At 47.2% G+C, this 23291-nt stretch overlaps 1 protein-coding gene across 1 annotated transcript in view; it reads right to left on the bottom strand.

The window, feature by feature from the left end:
* Positions 1–5307: 5307 nt before the first annotated feature.
* Positions 5308–23291, bottom strand: part of CCN4 (cellular communication network factor 4) — a 50863-nt gene continuing 32879 nt past the window's right edge. The window contains exons 2-5 of the mRNA XM_090040681.1: positions 13913–14192; positions 11464–11721; positions 7447–7640; positions 5308–5682 (exon numbers count right to left, since the gene is read on the bottom strand). Of these exons, the coding sequence (XP_089896807.1) occupies positions 5383–5682; positions 7447–7640; positions 11464–11721; positions 13913–14192 (1032 nt within the window). The 3' untranslated portion in view covers positions 5308–5382. The remainder of the gene's footprint in view (positions 5683–7446; positions 7641–11463; positions 11722–13912; positions 14193–23291) is intronic.

Raw genomic sequence — 23291 nt, 5'->3', positions numbered from 1 at the left:
ACTATTCCCTTTAGCTCATTGAGCTGATCTCCCTCACCATCCGCCGTAAAGCTGGCAAGTTGGTCAGCAACATGGAAGTCCTTGACTTCAGGAAAGCTGACTTTGACAAGCTCAGAAGGCTTGTCAGTGAGGCCCTAAGGAGCCACGACTCCAGGGAGAGGGAAGTTCAAGAAGAGTGGTTGCTCCTCAAAGGAGCGATCCTCAATGCACAAGCTAAGTCTATTCCATCTCGGAGGAAAGGCAGCAAGAGGGCACAGCAGTCCCCCTGGCTTTCCAGGGACCTAACAGACCTCCTGAGGCTAAAAAGAAAGGCCTATAAAGGATGGAGGAGGGGATTCACCTCCAAGCAGGATTATTCTGCACTGCTTCAGTCCTGCAGGGAGCAAACCAGGAAAGCCAAGGCTGCAACTGAACTCCAACTAGCTTTGAGCTTCAAGGACAATAAAAAGTCCTTTTTCAGATATGTGGGGAGCCGGAGGAAAAGCCAAGGCAACATTGGGCCCCTGCTGAACTAGATGGGGCAACTGACAACTGAAGACCAGGAAAAAGCCAACATATTAAATGAGTACTTTACGTTGGTCTTTCATCAGTCCCACGGGACGCCCATGCCCACCATGGGACAGGGAGGTCTGGGTGAGGGGGATCCCCTACCCTCCATAAATGCTGACCTCATGAAGGAACAACTTCAGAAGCTGGATACCTTCAAGTCAGCCAGCCCTGACAATCTACACCCCAGGGTACTCAAGGAGCTGGCGAGCATCACAGCCCAGCCCCTGGCATAGATCTTCAAGAACTCCTGGTGCTCTGGTGAAGTGCCCGAAGACTGGAAGAAGGCCAATGTGGTGCCTATCTTCAAGAAAGGGAGGAAAGTGCATCCAGCTAACTATAGGCCCATCAGCCTGACTTCTATTCCGGGGAAGATCTTAGAAAAGTTTATTAAAGAGTCCATCCTTAATGGACTGGCCAACGCCAACATACTAAGGAACAGCCAGCACGGGTTTGTTGTGGGTAGGTTTTGCTTAACCACTCTCATTTCCTTCTATGACCAGGTGACCTATCACCTATGAAATTGAAGTCCTGAAGTCTAGGGCTGCTGCCTTGCTTCAGGCCTTTGCTACCTTGCGCTGGATGGTGAATCCCGGCAGGCGATGATCGCCGTCAACCAGGTGGTCGAGCACCCGCAGCCCCCTTACCAGGTCATCACCCCTGGCCAGCACCAGGTCCAACAAGGCGTCCCCCCTGGTGGGGCTGTGCACCTCCTGGGTTCGATGTAGGTCCTGTATCTCAGCTAGGAACCTGCGTGAGCGGTCAGACCTGGCTGACTGCTCTTCCCAGCAGATGTCTGGAAAATTCAGGTCACCTATGATGACCACGTCCTTTGACCTAACTACCTCCATGAGCCGACTTAAGCATTCCTGGTCTAGCTCTTTCCCTTGGTGGTCCGTAATAGACCCCCACTGTTAAGTCCCCTCGACTGCCTTGTATTGTAATCTAACCTTAATCCAGAGACTTTCAACAAGCCTGTCACCAGTTTTATACTGGAGCTCCGAGCAATCAGGTGGCTTTTACATCAAGTGCAACTCCTCCTCCTCTTCTCCCCTGCCTGTCCTTCCTGAACCGTTTGTCCCCATCCATGACAGTGCTCCAGTCATGAGAGCACCCACCATGTCTCTGTTACTCCAATCATGCCATAGTTCATCGACTGTGTGAAGACCTCCAGTTCTTCCTGCTTGTTTCCCAGCCTCCGTGCATTTGTGTACAGACACCTGACATGACCAGCTGATTGCCCTGCTTTCTCAGGATGAATGAGACTTCCCCTGTTGTCCTTCTGCTTTCCCAGAGCTGAATGGAGTCAAGAGGAGGCTCAGCATCTGTTGGATCACCTTCAGGGAGACTTCTGTCACCTGAAGAGCTGGACTTGGCTGATGATGGCATTTGCCATCTCATGCATGGTCCATCCAGGCCATAAAGACCAACCGCAAAAGGGTAGCTGACAGCACCATCTCTACAGCATCTCTTTTCAGCTTTGATCCAGTGAAGTGAGCAGCACTAGGATGGGAGATGTATGATGGACTGAGGAGGAGATGCAAGTCTGAAAGGCCACACAAGGCTGTCATATACTCACAAGGCCTCCTACAGCCTTTTGCATTTCCTGCAGCTTCCTTTTGCACCCTGGCGTGTTGAGAGGTACAAAGAAAGAGGAGGAGAAGGAACATGGCTTATAAATATACATATGTGCACACACATTTTCTTAAAGCTTCTGAATAAGGAGACAGTTGCATAGTAATTCAGTGCTGAACCATTTCAATGGTTATTTACCTTTGCTGCATAGCTGTATTATTCCAGCCATAAAGCCGACATCCATGTTGTATGAACAAATATCATACTTTGAATTACACAAGTTTTTACATCTCTTAGACTTCCCAACCCCAGGCTAGTTTGTCTTTCCAATAGATTTCTATATGCTTCAGAACTTATCTGTTACAAAAATAGCTCTGTAAGATCATTTAAATAAAAGTCACAGTTTGAAATGATAAGTGTATGAGTGAGGATGTCCTTGTATTTAATGAAAACACTAATCATTTGGTTCCCTTCATTTTCATGTACTTCTCTTTTTAAAGTACCTTCTGACTTTTTATCCTCTAAAAGAAACCGGGACATATATCACAGTGCCTTAATTTAAAGGACTGCATAGTGATTGTGAACTCTGCAGCCTCCCACGTTACCTAAATATCAAGAACAATACTCAGGATCTTACTAGCAGGAATGTAATAACTGGAGTACAATGTGCCTTGTTCTGAATAATAATTCTCAGTGTTTTAAATATACTTGACTCAGTGCAGAAGCACCTCGTTTTAATATACTTGAGACTTTCTATTCTGCATCAAAGGTGCATGTTGCTTGCAGAGGTTCTAGACCAACCGTGCTCGATCTTTCATCCCGACTGAGGGAAAGTTCGCATTGAGGGGCTGCTAGAGGGACTCAAGACAGCCCTTGAAAAATGACAGCTCTTAGTTTTCACTCTTTTTTTGCCTACGGAAAAATGGTACAGCAGCTTTTCTACTGCAGAGAATTCAGAAAGACTAAAACTATGGATTTCTCTCTGAAATCTCTGGGGTTATTTGTAAGTCACGGTTGCAAAGCTACCAGTGCTAACGTTGTGTGGCACCCCACGGCACCCTTGAAGGCACACCAGGATACTGTGGGAGCTTGGCTGAGAATCACTGGCACAGGGTAAAGAGGATTGGGCTGCATTGTCTTGCTTTAGGATGGATTGCAGAATTGCCACCTTGCTTACCCTCACAGTAGCCTAATTCCAGCCTTTCTCTAGCATCAGATTTGGGCTCTCTGTTTCCTCCATTGTATCTTCATATTACTCTAGTTGGCCCCAGTGGAGGTCAGGACCCCTTGTAGTAGACACTGTGCATATAGAAAGAGACGGTCCCTGTTCCAAGGAATCTATACTCTCCTGCTGTCAACAGGCATTGCACTTCTCCTGGGAAAGCCTTTTGTCCTGGGATCCTCCAGACCTTCGCACCCTTTCTGCTTCAAGGACCTGTGAAATATGCCAGATAATATGTGCTAACGTTCCCCCTGCTATGTGGGGGTCTGTGAATTAATTGTAACTCATTTAACTTAATTGTTGTTCATTCCAGGGACAAGCTTGGCAGATGTGTGCTCTCCCTTGCCACCTACCCGCTGACAAGCAGCAATGCAGCTGAGCAGGGCTGTGCATGCAAAGGGCTCAAAGGCAAAACCTCGGCTCAAAGGGCTGTGCATGCAAAGGCTCAAAGGCAAAACCTGGGCAATCGGGCCAGCTTGACATGAGACATCTGTTTGCAGCCTATGTAGGATGGACAACCCATGAGAGCATTACTGTCCTATTGTTGTAGGTACTGAACCAGAGAGCTCCAGGGCCAAAATCTCCGGGAGTTTGTTGTAGAGCCAGGAAGTGTCCGGAGTCGCAGGCCGCAGCTAGGGAGTCGGACACTTTTCTCTCCCACAGAGCTCTGCTAGAAACAAAGCACAGAATCGGCTGGAACAAAGCTCTGCGGTTCAAAGGCATTTACTTCACTGAGCACAAGTGTCTGCTAGAGCTGCAGGTCACGTGCCTGTTCACAGTGGCTTCTTTCAGCTCTTGAGGAAGGCAGTGCTTGCTGGCCTCAGCCGGGACTCGGTCACAGTGCTGGCAGCATGCAGCTAGATCACAGCACTGAAAACGTAAGCAAAGGCACTGCCTGGCATGACTCTAGCTGAGGTCCACCCCGGGGCTGTGTTGCTTTGTCGTGTTCTTCACTAGGGCATGTCAATGTGACAGTACATCTGTGGCCATGCTGTATGCACACAGGTGTGATGCAGCGTATGTAGGAATGTGTGGACTCACCATTGCACACCCAGGAGCACATCTGTTGCTTTACCAACCACCCTGAACCAAAGCACTGTACACAAGTGCTCCCAACCGCCGGGGCAGTCAAGATCCAGGTCACTGAGTACAGGGGCAGTGAGAGAGGGAACCCCAGGTATTCCTTGCCTCCCACTTAGATCCACGGCTTGATGTCCGTCTTCAGGCCCCTTTCTCTTACTGAATTTTTATGCCGGTGTTACAGAGTTTCGGTGGGCCCGTGCTTGCTCATGCAGGTTTACAAGAGATCATTTGGGGTAAATCAGGCATGGCCTTCAGACCCTTCAGCGAGGTCGCAGACAGCTGCAGCCTCAGCACCGTGAGGGCCTTGTACTCCCCGAATGCCAGGATTTTGCATCTTTGCCTCCTGCTGTTATTTGGGTAGCGGGAAGGCAGAGAGTGAAGCCTCTTGCCCCCGCTCCCTGACGTGATGTTCTTTGGGGCAATCTCAATTATATCGGCTTTGGCTTGAGGTCGGCCAAAATCTGGGCCAAAGTGGTGTTACCCATTTTGCACCTTGGAGCAGGTTTCCTTGACAGGACGGTGAAAATCCCCCAGCATAGCCCACTGGTTAAGCTGTACTATTGTAGTAAACCCACATACTTACTTCTCTAGTGTAGATGCACCCTTCGGGAATTAGTTTCTTTACTGCACTTTTAATATTGTTGCCATCCACAGCAGATCAACACTTGTGTTGTACAAGTCATGGGCTCTGAGAAACACGGTTAAGTTTGATTACTTGGCGTGCTATTAATGAAAGGGGGCTCTGGCCATTGTTAACAGAGGGAAGGCTGCTACTCTGCACATCTAAAATCTCTACAAAATAATAATAATAATTATGTGCTGAGCAAGGTGGATTTTCCCTTCCCGCTTGGAAAAACAAAATGTTACATTAGCACCAAATGAAAGATTTTCTTTTTTCTTTTATTTTAAAACCTCTGTAAAATCAGAGCAATGGGCCATTCCAGCATTCAGCCAATTTAATTAGCAATCTCGGAGTAATCATGGTAATGTGCCAAATCGGCAAAGATGTCATTGGGGTTCTTGCAGTTCAGGTTGCAAAAACAAGCATTGATCCACATGATTTTCCAGGAAAACCCAGTTCCGCCCGGGCACTCAAAACTCACTTCAATGGTCTTTGACTTGTAGGGTGTGCAACACCTGTCGTCTGTGCAGACCCCACAGTATTTTGGTCTGTATGTTTTTGTGCTCACGCAGCCTGAAATGGTGTAGTTCATCGGCTCATCAGCTCTATAGACAGCCAAGCATTTCTTCCCAGGCTAGATCAGGGCGGGAGGGCAGAAAGAGAGATAAAGATTAATTTCTTTGGTCGTGAATCTTAATTGAATTGTCTTTTTCTATCTGCCTTGGCTACCTTCTTCCAAGCAGCTAGCACTTCCTTTATGTTAGCAGTAAATCCGGTCAGAAATGTAAATGTAAATGGTGAAAAACAATGACATTTCTGACTCGCTTCCATTTCTTCGGATTCAAAATGGGATTCGTTTGCATTTATTTTTATAGAATATATTTCCAATTCTTTTTTAGTTTTGAAATGTCATTCCCTCCCATTCTCCTTTTCTATCACTGAGTGCAACAACATGAATAAATAATATCCAGGTTTAGTATTTTTCTCTTTTTTCCCCCTCAGTCTGTTTAATTTCCAAGTTCAACTTTGCAAAACTTCCCCAACTTTGGCAAAGTCATCAAGTGGCAGACTTTTCTTTTTCCCTTTGCCATTTAATCTTCTTTTTTTCCAAGGTGATCAGGTTGGTTGAAGAGTTGGAGCAGGAAAAGATCAGTTGAAAAAAAATCCAACCAACCTGTGGACATAATTCATTTTGGAGGAACAAACCATGTGTTCTAAATTTTTAAAACTAAACTCAATGTCAAATCTAAAAAAAAAAAAAAAAAAAAAAAAAAGGTTCACTTAATAACACTTCCCTATCAAAAATTGTAGGAAAAAATATTAAAATATTGTTTTTCCATGACACGTTCAATTTCTGATAAAAGCACAATGGAAAACCTTCACCCAGCTGCAATTAGCAGTCCTCATCTGTTTTATTAGGTTAGCATTGTTACGCCACATTTCAGCCAGGCTTGAAGGCCCAAAACAAATGTGTATGTGCCACTTAAATGTTACTTACAGCTTAATTTGAACCTACGAGGACAGGTATCAGCAGAAAGATTGCACGGCTTTGGCCATGTTTCTCAGTAAAACACAAGCTCATTTTTGTTTTGAGCCAATGTAAGACCCCCAAATCTTGCCATTCTGAAATTATTCACCAAATGACAAATTTAGCTTAAGGGCATTGACCATTTACCATGTCGCATTGTGGATTTGAGAATCAAACTGATTCTTCAGGGAGGAAAGGCAGAAACTTTTCAAAAGAAAGCTGACCAGGAAAAAAATATTCAGAGTTCACTTTTGTCAAAAGATTGACCTCATTCACACAAATCAAAGCAAATGCAACCCGCCTCCCCCCTCAACCACCACCCTACCCCTCCTCTCCCTTTAATTTTCAGGACTTTGAATGTCATCAGTCATAGACTACTTTCCACAGCCCTCATTTGGAAGGTGATATGGATTTATGCACCTGGAAATGCACTTCCCCCATCCCTCCCCTGGTTGCAGGCAGAAGGTTTCCACAGTTATAGCTACATAGAAAGATGCCTCGCAGCTTCCCATCGGGCTTTTGTCAGCTGAGTAATGGGCAAATCTGAACTCATGATTGGCACAGGTGCCTACGCTGCTGTCACTTGCAGCGCCTCCTGGGTGGCTTTAAGCAATCCTCCCACAATGGGAGTTGTTCATATCCAGGTTATGAATAGAGTTGCTGGTGGTATGTGGAGACATGCTGACCTATCCCCCCCCAGCCAGAATGCATTTAAGTCAAAGCATGCATTTGCTAATCATGGCATTCCCATCACTTTTATTTGCAAAAGGTCACCATCACACTTTCCAAAGGGCAGCTGTCCCGGGGCACATTCACAGCATGTTTTTGGCCAATCAGTGACCTGGAAGAGAAGCTGGGACGTGGTCCTACCTTAATGTGTTTGGTTATATCAGCTTCACACGGCCGCAAGTTGCAGAGGCGACTTTCTTTCATGAGCTGGCACTGTGGGTTATCATTGGAAATTCTTGTTGCTATCCCCAGCCCGCAGGTCTTCGAGCAGGGGCTCCAGGACGAGGTGTGAACAATGCAGTTCTTCTGCCAGGATTCATTCTCTCCCCCATAAGCTATGGAACAGAATAACATGCATTACTCATTGCGACAGGTTTCCACACACTTGTCCCTTCTACGTCTCTCTCTCTATAGTTAGGCCAATAAACCAATGAATAATTACATTGAAGGGACATAGAGGCCATGGGGCTGGATGCAATGCATCCAAAGGTGCTGAGGAAATTGGCTGATGTGACTGCAGAGCCATTGGCCATTATCTTAGAAAACTCGTGGCAAAAGGGGGAGGTCCCAGACTACTGGAAAAGGACAAATATAGTGCCCATTTTTTAAAAAAGGAAGGAGGAGGATCCAGGAAACTACAGGCCAGTCAGCCTCATCTCATTCCCCAGAAAAATCATGGAGCAGGTCCACAAAGAATCAATTTCTAAGCACTTGGCGGAGAAGAAGGTGATCAGGAACAGTCAGCATGGATTCACCAAGGGCAAGTCATGCCTGACCTACCTCATTGCCTTCTATGGTGAGATGACTGGCTCCATGGATATAGGGAAAGCAGTAGATATACTATACCTTGACTTTACCAAGGCTTTTGATACCAACTCCCACAGCATTCTTGCAAGCAAGCTGAGGAAGTATGGTTGGATGAATGGACTGCAAGGTAGATAGAAAGCTGGCTGGGTTGTTGGGCTCAGTGAGTAGTAATCAATGGCTCAACGTCTAGCTGGCAGTCAGTATCAAGTGGAGCACCCCAGAGGTCGGTCCTGGGGCCAGTTTTGTTCAATATCTTCTTTAATGATCTGGAAGATGGGATGGGTTGCATCCTTAGCAAGTCTGTGGATGACACCAAGCTGGGAGTAGTAGATACACTGGAGGTTAGGGCTAGGGTTCAGAGTGACCTAGACAAATTGGAGGATTGGGCCAAAAAAAAGTTCATGAGGTTCAACAAGGACAAGTGCAAAGTCCTGCACTTAGGACAAAACAATCTCATGCACTGCTACAGTCCAGAGACTGACTGGCTGGGCAGCAGCTCCGCAGAAAAGGACCTGAGGGTTACAGTGGACAATAAGCTGAATATGAGCCAGCAGTGTGCCTTTGCTGTGAAGAAGGCTAACAGCATCCTGGGCTGCATTAGTAGGGGCGTTGCCACCATATCAAGGGAAGTAATTATTCTGCTTTATTCTGCATTGGTGAAACCAAATCTGGAGTACTGTGTCCAGTTTTGGGCCCCCCACTACAGAAAGGATGTGGACAAATTGGAGACAGTCCAGCAGAGGGCAACAAAAATGGTTCGGGGGCTGGGGGACATGGCTTATGAGGAAACGTGGAGGGAACTGGGTTTATTTAGTCTGCAGAAGAGAAGATGGACGAGGGATTGAATAGCAGCCTTCTACTACCTGAAGGGGGGGATTCAAAAGAGGATGGAGCTGGACCGTTCTCCAGGGGGCAGATGACAAGGGAAGTTTAGATTGGATAAAACACTGGAACAGGTTACCCAGAGAGGTTGTGGACTCCCCATCCTTGGAGGTTTTTAAGACCCAGTTAGACAAAACGTTGGCTGGGATGATATAGATGGGGATGGGGATGGATATGATGATAGATGGGGATGGCCCTGCGTTGAGCAGAGGGTTGGAGTAGATGACCTTCTGAGTTCCCTTCCAACCCTAATTTTCTGATGCTCTGATTCTAGAGTTATAGAGAAGTAGAGCTGGAAGGGACCTTGAGAAGTCATCTAGTTGAACCCCTGCCTGAGTCAGGATCATCCTTATCCAGACCATCCTCTACAAATCCCTTTTCTAACCTCTTAGCAAATCTACACCATCAACCCTGACACAACAGATGACATAACACCCTAATCTGCCACCGGTAAAGCAGGGGGGGTCACAGCAGCCAAAGTCCTGCTGCTGCAAAGGTTGTTAATATACTCCCAAAGCCCTAGAAGAGGTCCACCTTCTGCTTGACTCTGCTTTTCTACTAAACTCAAGCTTTGTCTCCTCCTCATCTCCTCACAGTGTCCTTCCTGATACCTAATTCATGGTCTCTGTGGGGCAGGGACTGTCTATATATCACCTAGCACAGTAGGTCCCCTTCCTTGTTTCTGGATCCCAGATGCAAACATACATGCATAATTGAAGCTGCCAGTGCAGGACAGAGATGAAACTGGAACCACTGGAGATGGTTTAGACACCACTGATTCTGCTTTAAACAGGAGTTGATACTTAGATGGCCTTCTGAGGGCCCTTCTAGCCCTGTTTTTCTGTGAAGTTTAATTTTTCTGCTGATTTATGATTGATAGTCTATGACTGAGAGGTTCATGGCTAAGGGATCTGGTACGCAGTTAGAGCATTTCAGGCAGGGAAGGACACATTGGCATACTGAATTGGAAGGGGCCTGCAGCCCATCAGGCCCGTTCCCTGACCTGGCAGACAACCATTTGTCCAAAAGACACACAGGAGCACCTATTCTGGTTCCTCTTGCATACCACAGCTGGAGAGGACCTTATTCAAAAAAGCCCTGTGTCACACAGGAAATAAAAAGCAAAAGAGATGGGAGCACTGCCGGTGCACCGGGCATGGTGGTGAATAGCCCACTAGGAGCCACTCAGAACCAGGCTGGTCTCAACTTGTAATGCATCCACACATTGTAGTGCAGGCTCCCACAAACAGATACGAAGGGATGGTCCCTACCCTGAGGAATGTCTATTCTAGATAGACAAGACAGCCAAAGGAAGTATTATTGCCTCTATTTTACAGGTGGAGAACTGGGCCGCAGAGATTAAGGCCAAGCTCCTCCAAGGAAGCCAAAGTAAGTTTAGACATCTAGGTTTCTTGGAGGATCTGAGTCTACAGGACTTGCCCAGAGTTATACAAGGTCCTGCAGTCAGGAACTGAACACCAATTGCTTGAACCTGAGTGCAGGGCCTCACCTGTGCTTTGGACTGCTTGACGATGATGAAGGACAGTCCAGGGATCAGGTCACCAAGGCCTGGGAACACTAAATTCAAGCGCCTCCCCCACCACTGACATCCAACAACACTGAGTGAATCACTGCTCTGGCCTCAGTCCCTTGCTGTACAATCAGGATAATACAATTTCCCCTCCTCACTGAGCTTGCATGAGCATGCATGCACTTTAAAACATACATGTTGTACAGGGAGGGTTGTGGGGGGGGCATATAAGTACGTACTTAAGGGGGGAGTGTACTGTCCATGCTCTCAAGTAAACAGGGATGATACAACGTACCTGAACTCCACCTTTACGTTGAAATACTCCCGACGCTACATAGAGCAGCTCTCACAGAAATGGTGATGTTGGAGTATGCAGTGACACAAGAGCGGTCTGACATGCTCTTGGAACTAGAAGTGGGCTCAGGATGGCAAAGGTCAGCTCCAGCCTGTCTCCAGCTTTCAGGCTGCTCAGATTCAGGGCGATAGAAGCCAGCCAGAAAGCCTCAATCCCAGTCCAGGTTATCTCAAAATTCAAGGCTGCCTGGCTTCAATTTGGGACCCTCTCTACTTTGGATGCCCAGCCCAGAAGGGGACAAAAGCAAAGTTAATGGGACAAAAGCAAAGTTCCCTCTTTTAGAGAGGCCTTTGCCCACCCAGCTCTGACTGATGAAAGTGTCAGCAGCACCTACGAGCTTTGGATAAAGCTGTCCAGCATCTCTGCAGATGGGCTCGAACGCATCTATGATGGACACTGCTGTATAATGCCCACTGAGACGTCTCTGTGGCTGAGCCACACCGAGTAGGAGCCTGCTACAGCAGCCAGGTAGGCTACCAGCTTCTTGGGTGCACAGAGTAGAGACTCACGATTCAGGTTTTAAGGTCCCTGGGTTCAATTCCCAGCTCTAGCCAAGTCAATGCTTGCTCTGTAGGCACTATACCTGCGGAGGAGATGTGTCGCGGAGACGTCTTCCTGATCCTCCTGGAGTCGTCGCAGATCCACTGCCCACAGCACTTGCCTGCCATCTTAATCTGCTTTGGGTTCGGGCACCAGACGAGCGGGGGGCGCGAATTTACGCACAGCGGGATGCAGCCCACGGCCCCATTAATGCACGTGCAGTTGTACTTGCAGTTGGGCTGGAAGGAATCTCCGTTCCTGTACCTGATGCCATTGAGGACACAACCCACCCCTGCAATTTCTATGACGAAGATGAGAAAGAGATAGAAGGTGATTAAAATAGCAAACAGTTACAAGTAACCAATTTCTTTAAGGGGGCATTCTCCAGCCTGACTGGACCAGCATTTAAAGGTGCCAGCATCACACGATCAACGCAGATAGGGAGAATTTGAGGCCTTATGCTCAGAGCCCAGTGAAACTCAGAGTTTTGCAGGAAATTCGGTCCTTCACAGATCCTGATTCCATTGTGAATTTTAAAAAAATGAAAGCAGAAATTGTCAAGTATTTAGGTTCCCAATAACATTCCTTGTTTTGAAATGGGATTTTAAATATTTTTAACATTTTTATACTTCTCTTTCTCACACAGTGTCCTGAACTGTGAGGAGGAACAGTACTTAACATGACATATCATATCTTTTGGGGGTCACATGATGATGCAACCTTGCCAGCAAAGTGCAACAGTTTGATTATTATGTATTTTTTAACACTAAACCGTTGACCAGGTTCATCCCCACACAAGCAGGGAACACTTGGATGTAGAGACTAAAAGAAAATGCTTTGTACTTCACTTCAGAGCAGCTTTCCCATTTTGCAAAACTGGCTCGGATGCAGCAGTAAGCCTGCAATGTGAAGGCTGCAGTTTCATAGCCCGTCACAGAGAGGCAGCGTGCTCACATTGCTACTGTTGGGTTTCCCTGTTGGTTAAAGACAGGGCTGAGTCAGAGCCCGCTGTAGCTGGGCAATCAGCGGAAACTTTGGCTTCTAACACTGGAAAAGCCTCTTCTCTTTCTAATGAATTGAACAAACCTCCCAAATTGAATGGCCTTCCTTCTGATAATTGGAGCAGCTTGCACTCCAAACAGAGAATTACATTTCCATGGCCAGTGCCCATCTGCAGTTCTGACCTTGTGCCTTGTCTTTGGTTTTGTCACACTGGGCAGGCGTCTCCAGGGATGGATCCAAACCGGGCGCACCTCCCTTTTCCACTGTACGGGGGGCACAGCAGCCAGGCGCTTGTTTTAAGTGCCCGAGGCAGGTAGGAATCCGGCCCCTGTCATGTCTACTCCACAGCTTGCAGGTTAGGGCACTCTCCTGGGATTTAGGTGGCATGAGTTCAAATGCCCTGACTCTGGGAAGGCGAACCCAGCTGCTCAATGTCCTGGGCAAGTGCTATAACCATTAGGCATTTTACAGAAGATCAAGATCCTGCTGCTGTTGCTGCTATCTGCTGCCTGCCTGCTCAGGTTTGCAGCCCTAAGATGGGTGTGACTTCTGCAGCCAGGAGCAAAAGGGATTCAGAGCAGACAGAGGCATCTGAACACAGGTTAGAAGTCCCCTCTGAATGACTGGAGACTCACGTCCCTCCTGCAGAACTCAGGATGGGTCTCTGGTGGTGTCCAAGTGCTGTGCATTGGAAGTATCAGCGTGCCTTTACACAGGCAAAGAAGAACGTCTCTCTGATTCTGGCTGTGCACATAAGGACTTTGCCAGGAGCCACACCGCGGTCACTGAATAGATGAAGCAGGATTTGGCCCCAAGCGCACTCAGTCCTCTGAGTCCTCGGCCCTCTCCAGGGTCGGGACTCAAGAGTGTGGGATGAGACCTCCCAAAAAGGGGAGCGAGGAGTGAGGGGACCGCGAAGGCCTCCCAAGAACCAGCTGTGCCCCAGCTTCTTTGGTCGGGAGATTCCCCAACCCCTTTTGCCCCTGCAGGGCCAGCCTGGGGGTCCCACACAAGAGCAAAACCATCCCCCGCACGAGGCAGGAGGGGGCCACAAGCTCCTCCTTTCTCCTGCCCGGTCGCTCCTTGGGACCACGCTGCTGGGGATAAGCAGAGTCCCACTCACAGCGCAGGTTTGCAAGCAGGCGCTTAAAGCCTTTGGCACCCGCTTTGTGGACCTGCTGCCTAGCGATGCTCTTCCTGCATCCTCCTCCCACCAGCCAGTCACCAGAGCAGCAGCTGCTGTCCAGGCACTCGCAAATCCAAGGGCAGGATTACGCCTTCAGGTTGCTGTTTCCTTCTTGCCCTTTGCAACCGCCAGCTCATGGAGCAAGAACTCTCCAAGCCACTTCCCCGCTGGCTGAACCAGGAGAGAGGTCTGGTGGCGGCTGGCGGCCTCACAGCTAATGATCTGAGTAAATCAGTCTCCATTTAGACCAATGGGAGGTGCCAGTGCTGGAAAGCAAAGTAAAAAATATATGTACATCACTTACGTGCACACACTCCTATTTCGTACCTAGGTCTGTCTCCACTGTAGTCACAGTACAAGCCCCTGTGGAAGTCGCAGGTGTCGGCCTCGGTGCAGTTCTCCCCAACCTGCTTGGCACACACCTTGCAGCATTCGCAGCCGTCTGTGACCAGGCTAACCCCCCTGGGACAGCGAGGTGGCAACTTCGGGCACTCACACGGCCACTTGCAATACTGAGTCCGCGTGTAAGCCTCTGTCACAGTGGAGGTTGTGGGGGGCATGGTGGTGGAGGGCTGGGAAACGGCCTGCAAGCAAACAGAGGAACAAGGTTTGCCGTGCCTTCAGGAAACGCTTTGAAATCTGCACTGACTGGCCAGGAACCAACCCCTTCACGATGGGAACAGAAGGCTAACTCCAAAGTACCGTCGCCCATTCGAAGAGTACCACGTCCCTTTGGTGGCACAACCTCCCGCCCCAGCCAGGGGGGAAAGGACAGCAATTGGGGTCAGCCTCCAGAACCCAATTGCCAGCCTGGGACATGTCCTCTCTCCAGCTGGACTCATTCCCCATTTAGTAGCTAGGGAAGTATGAAACAACCATCCAGGCCAGAAATCCCCACCCGATCCACATGGTCTGAAACTCCGGAGCCTGCTATGCTGAGCAGGGCATGCAAAAATTGCCTCTTCTAGTATCGCAACACATTCAGCTGCAACTCTGATCAGACCAGAAAGCGATAGGGAAAGAGCTGCGTTTATCAGCAGCAGCAGGTATCCAGACTGCTAGCTCCTATTTTATCAAGCTGGTTCACCCCTCCCTAGTGAAAGTTTCTCAGCCCCCTGCCTCCCCCCGCCGGCCAGGCCCCAGGTTCCCAGATCCTAGCAGCTTGGTTTCACTTCCATGGTACTTTGGTGTTGGTTAACCTCAACGATGCATACTTACTCTCAGCAAAATGTGATTGAGATGTATCTACCCTTTTCCATATCAAAAACACAATCTACACAGCAAACATGACCTCTTGGGAGCTAGAGCAAAATGATGTGGCTATCACAACTGTATGTCCATTGGTGACAAGTTCTTAATATTCCCACGGTAAACAGCTCTTGCAATACTGCCTTGCTCGCTCTGTCTCACTCTTTTGACTTAAGGTCCAGAATTTGCTGTGGGGACAAGAAAGCAGGGATCTGGTACCTCAGCCTCTTGGCACATATTTCAGTACCCTGCAAATGGTTCCTGTGAGATCTGCAAGTCTGATGGGTGAAAATGAATATTTAACCCTTCTAACAGCCAGCCTGAGGTTGGACACATCAGCTTTCTCGCATAGGAAAGAAACGATGGCAGAGAAGAGGTGAATAAAACAGCTTAAGGCTGCTCCAATGAGTACATCGTACTGTCTCATTACAACAATACATTCATGTGGCACCAAGCTGCGATGTGATGTGATCGTTTAAATACAAGGCAGGGCTTCCAATCACTAAATGTATTCAATCTAATCTGTTAAAAGGTGGACGATCACTGCCCTGATACCTAAGGCCGAATCCGCAAAGAGTTCACAACAAAAGGTTTGTGCTGTAAAATTAAACTTTGAAAGAGTGATCACCTATGGTCCATCCTGGCCCACTCTTTTATGGCCATTTTATGACAAGTAGGCTGCATCTGATATTCACTGTCACTGGAAACCTTTAATCACAATGATCTCCTTGAGCTTTCTTCTCTACAGAGGACCAGTTCTGCCACACAGTCTGTAGTAGTTTACAGCTGAACTGTCACAGGATGGATGTATTGAACTATTGGCACCTTTGCCTAACGTTTCCATATTCCAGCAATCCCACTGGATAAGGAAGTCTGTACCTTTGGGCTATGCTTTGTCACTTGGCACAGCTCTGGGGCTTGCTGGCTGTAGCAGGTTGCCATCACAAGCAGCTTATTGGTGTCTGCCTGCCTGGGTCTCTTCTGTTTCACTGCCACCGGCTGCAACTTTGAGCAAACTTCTACCAGAGACAGACAGATGCAATGGCTCTGGGGTGCCCAGTGGCATCTAAGCTCAGCCACTCGTGCCGCTCCACATGCACGGTGCAGGCACAAGAGAACTTGGGCCCGTACTTGTCTAGCATAATCCCTGCCCAAACAGTCTTCAGAGACTGGACCTCCAACAACCTCTCAAGAAAGACTCTCCCCCAGCCTAACACCTCTTTACTCGGGTCTTTTCTGTTGGAGTCAAACCAAAACTTCCCTCACATGGCATTACTTCATGTGGACCACCCTATGCTATTTCAGCCGATCGTTGACCAAGCCTTTCATTGTTTTGGAAGGGTTGCTTGCTATCAGTCTCAGGATTTATTAACAGTCTTGTAAACCTATTGCAGAAACATGTGAATTTATATTTAACTACCTTAACAGACAGCTCCAGACAGTTAAACTTACCACTAACCATTATCAGTATTTGCAATATTTGCTACAATTCCCATTTCTCCTAAGGCCCCTTTCAGGCCAGCCTTACGTTACATTTAAACCCATACAAAATATAATTTATTCCCAGTTTAAGGCCACTGCAAGGCCCCTAAGCACAAACAAAATAAAGCAAACCCTTTATTTTTAATATCATTCATTTCAACCCCCATTATTTTGTTATGTGCGGCAAGCTGTTGTCTAGTGAGAGAAAGTTCCTTCAAATGAGATCAATCTCTTTGCATGACTGTTCATCGTTAGAAGTATTTTAATGACCGACTCTAGCTACAAAACCCAGTTATGCAGCTATTTAATGAGTCCATTATCGCAGCATAGCTCTATAAAGCAAATGGATTTGCAATGACTGTTGCCAAGTTATTGCTGAGCTGGACAGGAACGAGTGAGCTGGTTCGCTGAAAAAGCTCTCGTCCTCTGTAGATATGCAGTACAGAACAAGATCAATATGTTGCAAAAGGGCGGGGGGGAAATCACAGCCTCCCTCAGCACTTGATTCTGGTTCATAGAAGTCAATATTTATGGTTTGCTGCACACCTACTGTCACAGAGCACAGCACTTTTGGGGGAAACTCTGCCTAGGGACTTATCAAGAAGGAGCCTTATTTAGACTCCTTCTCCTAAAGGATCCTCTTAAGTCAGCCTTGACATGGCTTCACAAGGGGCAAGCCTCTGGCTTTGAGATCCTGGTTCTTCTCTGTCACCAGCTTCCCTGAACCACTGGTTGTTCAGTTTTGAAAAGAGGGAGGGATGTGACAAACAAAGCTAAGTGGGCTGAGTCCTAGCCCACCGGTCTGGTGGCTCAGTGGGAGGAAACTATGAAACAGAGGGAACTATGGTTTGGAGTGGAGCTGTCTGCTGTGCTATTTGGGACATTGGCACCCTGCCCTCCCCTTTGCAGAAGAAAACACACCCCTTCACACGTACTGCCAGACATCCCTCAGCTGTGTTACCATATTTTGATTTAAACAAAAAAAATAAAATAAACCACAGCATTATTGGCTACATGGGGTTTCAGGAATTATGTTGTTCGAGTGCCAGTACATCCCCTGTTCAAAGGATTGTGTTGCAGAGAGATGCAAAGACAGAGATGTAGGCTTACTACAAACTCTCCAAGTGCCGAGTCTCGGTCAAGAATACTTTTGAAGGGCAAGAAGCAATTTCTGCTTTGGAATCATCCCCTCCCCCCGCCAAGTTTCAATAATTAACCTTGTATGATTACTCCCAAATGTCTTAGCCTGGGAATTTGTCAACCTGGATGCAGAATAAAAAATAATTGCAAATTATTTGTGAGGTCTAATCCTCTGTCTTCCGGATTGCCGGCCTGTGTTCCTGCGCTGAAAACAAGGCCTTTCTTGCCTGGTAAAACAAGGCCTTTGAGCCTGGTAATTCTGTCTCGGTCACTCAGGAGTTGTATTTGGCAGGCTCCAAAAGGATCTGCCGTTTGCACTTGTGAAGGGTAATATATCTCCACCAAACAAAAGCCAACTATTTTCCGTGTTTGCATTGCTACGAGGGGGAAAAAGAGAAAATAACAAGTGATAGTCTTGCTCATATCCTCAGTATTAATAACAGCCCTGCATTTTTGTGCAAATCTCACAGACATCAGGCAGAGGGCAATGGTTCAGGGGTGTTTCTTACATGCTGGCAATGTTTTTTACCAGTTCCCTAGGAAGCACTGTTATTGTAAGTCTGTTTTATTTTTGAAACTCTGCAAGTCCACGTGATGGTACTGAAACTGCAGAATAGCTTGGCTTTCAAACCTAAAGCAGAAATGCTAGTGTGTTTGCATACAGGATAGAGAGGCACCTCCCAGCTTCAGTGTTTTTGGTTATCCAAGTCCCAGTGTCTGGAAACTGGGATGTAGCTGGTCCTGCTAGACACCCAAAGCATGGATGCAGCTCCGACTGGTTCCCCAGGCAGCTGGGAGTATAGAGGGGCCTGGCATTAGCACCAGATTTGGGAGCCATAGCCAAAGTCAAAGCAGCCAGGAGCAAAGCTGTAGACAGAGACTGGGTAAACTAGAATCACAAACCAAAAGCCAAAGCTGAAGGTCGAACAAGAAGCAAGAGCTGAGAAGCAGGATCAGGGATCGGCAAGGGTCATATCAGAACTGGAGCCAGAGAAGCAGCCAGGAAGCAAAGAGATCAGGAACAAGAGCTGTCACCTTTGCGTGGACAGGGAGCCTGCGGGCTGGGCCTGCCTTTGAAAGGGTGGAGCAGGTGGCGCCTACTGCCTGCGGCTCGGGGGTTGGTTGCTGATTGCCTCGCTCAGCCCAGCTGGACCAGTGCGCTGCTCTGGGCTTGTGCCAGGGATGCCTTGCCCTGCTTTCTTGACTGGGACCAGCTGGGTCCAGGGGTCTGGTCTCGCCTCATTGCACGCAGGTTATTGCATTAGAACTCAATAGTTCTCAGTTGTTAGTGGTTTTTAAAGCCACTTTATTAGCTGCATTGTCCTGGTAGGATCTTGCTCCAAAAGCTTTGGTCTGTCCTCGAGTGTGTCGTAGAGGTGGGCTTACCCCAGGGGTATCAAATTCATCTAGCTCCGGGGGCAAGATAAGGAGCATGGGGCCAGTCCACAGGCCAGATCAGACCTGCAGACTGGCCCTGTGCATGGCATGCATGCAGTGAGCAGCCCGGATTGGCCCCACAGACCACATGTAGCACATGCGCTGTGCGCTGTGTGCAGCGCAGGTCGGATCCAGACCAGTCCAGCACACGGGGCCATTTTGGCACACACTGCGTGTGGCATGCAGGTCCACAGGCTACATTGGGGTGGGCAAAATGCAGCCCTTGGGCTAGATGCAGCCCGCCAGGCCCTTCTATCTGGCCCGTGGGGGCCCCTAAAAAAATTTAGAAAATTAATATTTATCTGCCCTTTGCTGCCTGTCATGTGGCCCTTGATGGCTTGCCAAAACTTAGTAAGGGGCCCCCCTGCCCACAATAATTGCCCGCCCCTGGGCTAGATGATAGGGCTCAGTAGGCTAGATTTGGTCTGCAGGCCACATCTCTGACACCCTGGCTTAACCCAAACCCTGGGATATGTGGGAGATGGGAGTGATATAAACTGTCAGTCATATTAACAAGGAAGGGCTCTGTAGATAAAAAACATGAATACACGTAATAAGTCAAATCTTAAGTTAGTTTCAAATTGGGCAGCTCCAAGTATCTCATCCTCTGTGTGTAGCACCTGTACAGATGCCTTTAATCCAGCCCTGTAACACAGCCGGGAAGAAGACAGTGCTTCAGTCAAGGTCACGCAAGAAGGTATTGGCACAACTCAAGAGCTCAGCCCAGCTCTTCTGCCATAATTGCATGGGCATCTTTTGTCCTCATTGGTTTCCCACTGTCCTTTTATGCTGTTGCAACATAGGTTAATTAAAGTAACTTTATTTGCTTTTACCTATCAAGTTTGGTTCATAGTCTTTGTCAAAATGGTCTTTGTCTCCATTTTACAGATGGAAAAACTCAAGCACAGGAAGGCTAATGACTGGTTTCTAGTTACCAGATCACTGGCAAAGCTGCAAGCATGGCAAGGGAGAGCTGGCTGGCAGCGCCCTGTTCAAACTACAGCAGCAGGTCTGCTCCACTTTCACTCCCTGGGAGGCAAATAGTAATGCCTCCCCACCCCAGCTTACTGTTGTGCTCTGGAAGATACAGTGCATTGCTCTGTCGCTAGGTGTGTGCTATCAGAGGGAGCTGGCAACTGAGTAATGACTAGGGCTAGGATTCCCAAACTGTGCTCCATGCCACACTTGCTTCTGGTCTGCAGAGAGCTGGCTCTGTGTGTGGTACTGACTCCTTGACAAGGTAAAAATATATTACATCGCCCACATTTTCTGTATAACCATTTGCTGTAGTCAATAGAGGGAAGCCCTGTGACTGGGAACACGCAGGGAAATCACAAGCAGCAGACAGCTGCTGACTGCTCTTCCCTTGTGATGGTCGATAAAAAGTGTCAGTGGTTAACAAGTGACTCCTACAAAGGAGTTTGAGATCCCCAAAACAGGCTTTGATGCACTGGAATGATTTGGAGCCTGTTCCCACAAGCCCTTTCATGTGCAAAACTGGTTACATATGCCCAGGCCCATGGTATGGTTTAGAAATTAATCTCTATCCCTCCTAATTTGCTTTTCTAAATAAGTGTGGAGGAAATAAGCATGGGAGTTTCAACCATTCAAGACAGAAAAACATCTGAAAAATCAAAGAAGGGGCCATCTTTTCACAAGGTTTATCTGCTAGCTAACACATCCCTATTCAAGTGGTTCCATCTAGTGGTGCAAAGCATCCTAAATGACATGTGCATAAGTGTTAATAACAGCTCTAATGAGATGGGCATCGCTGATTCAGAGTGGCTTCAAAAGTACCATGTTCACTCGCCTAGAGACTCAAGTCGACTCCGTGTTCATCACCATGCAAGCTCCCTATCATTGCCCTGACTCAGTGCTCTTCTAGAGGAATCAGTCTCTACTGGCAGGTCCCAGTACTTGATGGTACAGTGTTTCCAGAGTGGTTTTGGCATGTTTCAAGACAATCAGAACTATTAAACCCCCCTGAGAAAGCAGTAACATCCAACAAGCAGTCCTAGTATATGCTGCTGATGCCTAAAATTTCTAGCATGCCCATCCCCAGCCTGTACCCATCACCAGCCTGGTGATTGCCTGATAGATATGGGAGGACAAACGCCCCAGACTTCCCTGTGATGTTGGTGGGGCTCCATGGGACATACGCTGTACAGCTTATCTGTACCATATCTGTTGGCTAACACATCCCCGTTCAAGTGGTTCCAACTAGTGGTACAAAGTATCCTAAACGACATGTCCATAAGTGTTAATAATAGCTCTAACCAGTTGCACAGAAGGGCATTGCTGATTCAGAGTCGCTTCAAAAGAGCATGTTTCCTTGCCTAGAGACTCAAGTCCACTCTGTATTCATCCAGCTTTGCACCCAGCTACCAAGAGCCCGTTGAAATTTGTGCCAAGAATCAGAGACCTAGGGTCATAACATGACACAGGTCACACAGTAAAGGGATATACAGAGAAAAGCGTTCAGGTTGCAAAAGTACCAAAAGTTGTGTCAGAGGGACTTTGTTGACTGCAGGCTGTCCGATCTTTCTGTTTTCACAGAATCGGGGAAATCTGGCACAGTTTTAAAGAAGAACTACAAAATTGAGAAGCAACAGGACTTTTCTGTATCTTAATCAAGACATTTGGTATCAAATGCAGATATTTTCAGCCCCGGATGGAGATTTTACAACTGCTCCAGCAAGCTTTTTCCAAAGCTTAACCTAGCTATTGCTTTGCTGATCAAAAAGCAGCTGAACAAGAAATCATCCACAAGCTGGCCTGGGTTAAGTATGGTCTAAATAGAGACTATGGATTTTTACCCCGTTACATCACTTTTCTTTTATGACCCCCTGCCCCTCAATGTGTTTCTTGGTTTTTTTTCTCCACCCACCTTTTCCTTTCTCAGCAGTGCCCCTCTCCTTCGTCCCCTTTCCCTTTACCTCCACTTCCCTCCCTCCCTCTCTGTCCTTCGCATTTAAATCACTCTTTCCATTTTAACAGCTGTTCGTTAGAAGTCCTTTCATGACATCTGATGAAGTGAGCTATTGCTTATGATCTCTGCATTAGTCTAGAAGGTGCAACTCTATCTTGCCTTCACCCTCATAGTAAGAAAATTCTTCCTAATCTCAAGCCTAAATTTCTCTTGCTTCAATTTAAGACCAGTGTCCCTTCCCCCATCCTACGTGGCTGCAGAGAGCAGTCTATCACCATCCTCCCTATAACTGCCCTTCAGGTATTTGAAGGCTGTTATTTAATACCCCCCTCAATCTTCTCTTCTCCGGACTCAGTAATGCTAGCCCATCTAAACTGTCTTTGATGTTGCCCAGACCTCCAGTCATTTTTATGCCTCTCTGCCAGACTCTTTCTAGGATGCCCACATCTTTCTTGAACTGTGGCGGGCAAAACAGGCCTCACCAGCTCTGAAAACAGCAGAAGAATCTTGTCCCTTGACTTGGAGGTGACTCTCTTAATTAACACAGGCCTGTATGCTATTGGCTTCTTTTTTTTCTTCGCAAAAAGAGCCTACTGTTGAGTCATATTCAGATTATGGCTCACTATACTCCCCAGATGCTGAACACTTGTTAGCACAGCTCTACAGTTTATTACCTACCCCCTTGGCTATTATTAAATTACAGGCAATGCTAAATGCAAGATATCTCACTGGATTCGTGTGCAAGCGTCAGAAAGAACAGACCATTGAAAAATGAACTAAATGGCAAGGATACGTAATGGCAATAGGAAAATATAGTGCTAAGGATCTGATGCTCTTGGAGACATGTAAGCCTCTGGGGATCTGCTGAAATATGGATCCCAGACACAAAATCTCTAGACTAGTCACCCAGCCAGCAGGAGTCAGCTTTATAGCACTGCTGGACTGGAGATGCCAACTGGAATAGTTTTAGCTATGCACTGTCAGGCCAAGAAGCAGCATTTAGACTTGGTCTTTATTGAACCTTTTCTTTTTCAATAGTCTGAAAAAAATATAATTGCTTTATCAAGCCATGCATTAATATGTATATGGCTTTGAGAGCAAAGCACAATTAATTTCCAAAAGCGCACTCTGGAAAAGATATCTGTGGGAAGAACGCAGGCAAATGTTCAGTGTTTTCATCCCTAGCCTAATTTACCCAATTAAAAAGTAAGGATTACATATGTTCATCTGTTTGCCAAGATGTTGCTTATCCTGGCACAAATGCTATAGCCTCCTTGACATTTTCCCATAAAAGTATTCCGGCATATTTTCTAACTTGTCTATTTAAAAGGAGAAACAATGCACTGTAAAGGCCAATAAATTAAAGCCTGCTTAAAATAGCATCACCTAAAGTTGTGCCGCATCATCCACAAATTGGCAGCTGCACAAAAGACCCCACTAAATGTGC

This window comes from Crocodylus siamensis, chromosome 3 (assembly GCF_052110815.1).
Source record: "Crocodylus siamensis isolate JL-2025a chromosome 3, ASM5211081v1, whole genome shotgun sequence".
NCBI lineage: Eukaryota > Metazoa > Chordata > Crocodylia > Crocodylidae > Crocodylus > Crocodylus siamensis.
The sequence above is the reverse complement of the archived record's forward strand: the minus strand, read 5'-3'. Positions and strand labels throughout refer to the sequence as shown.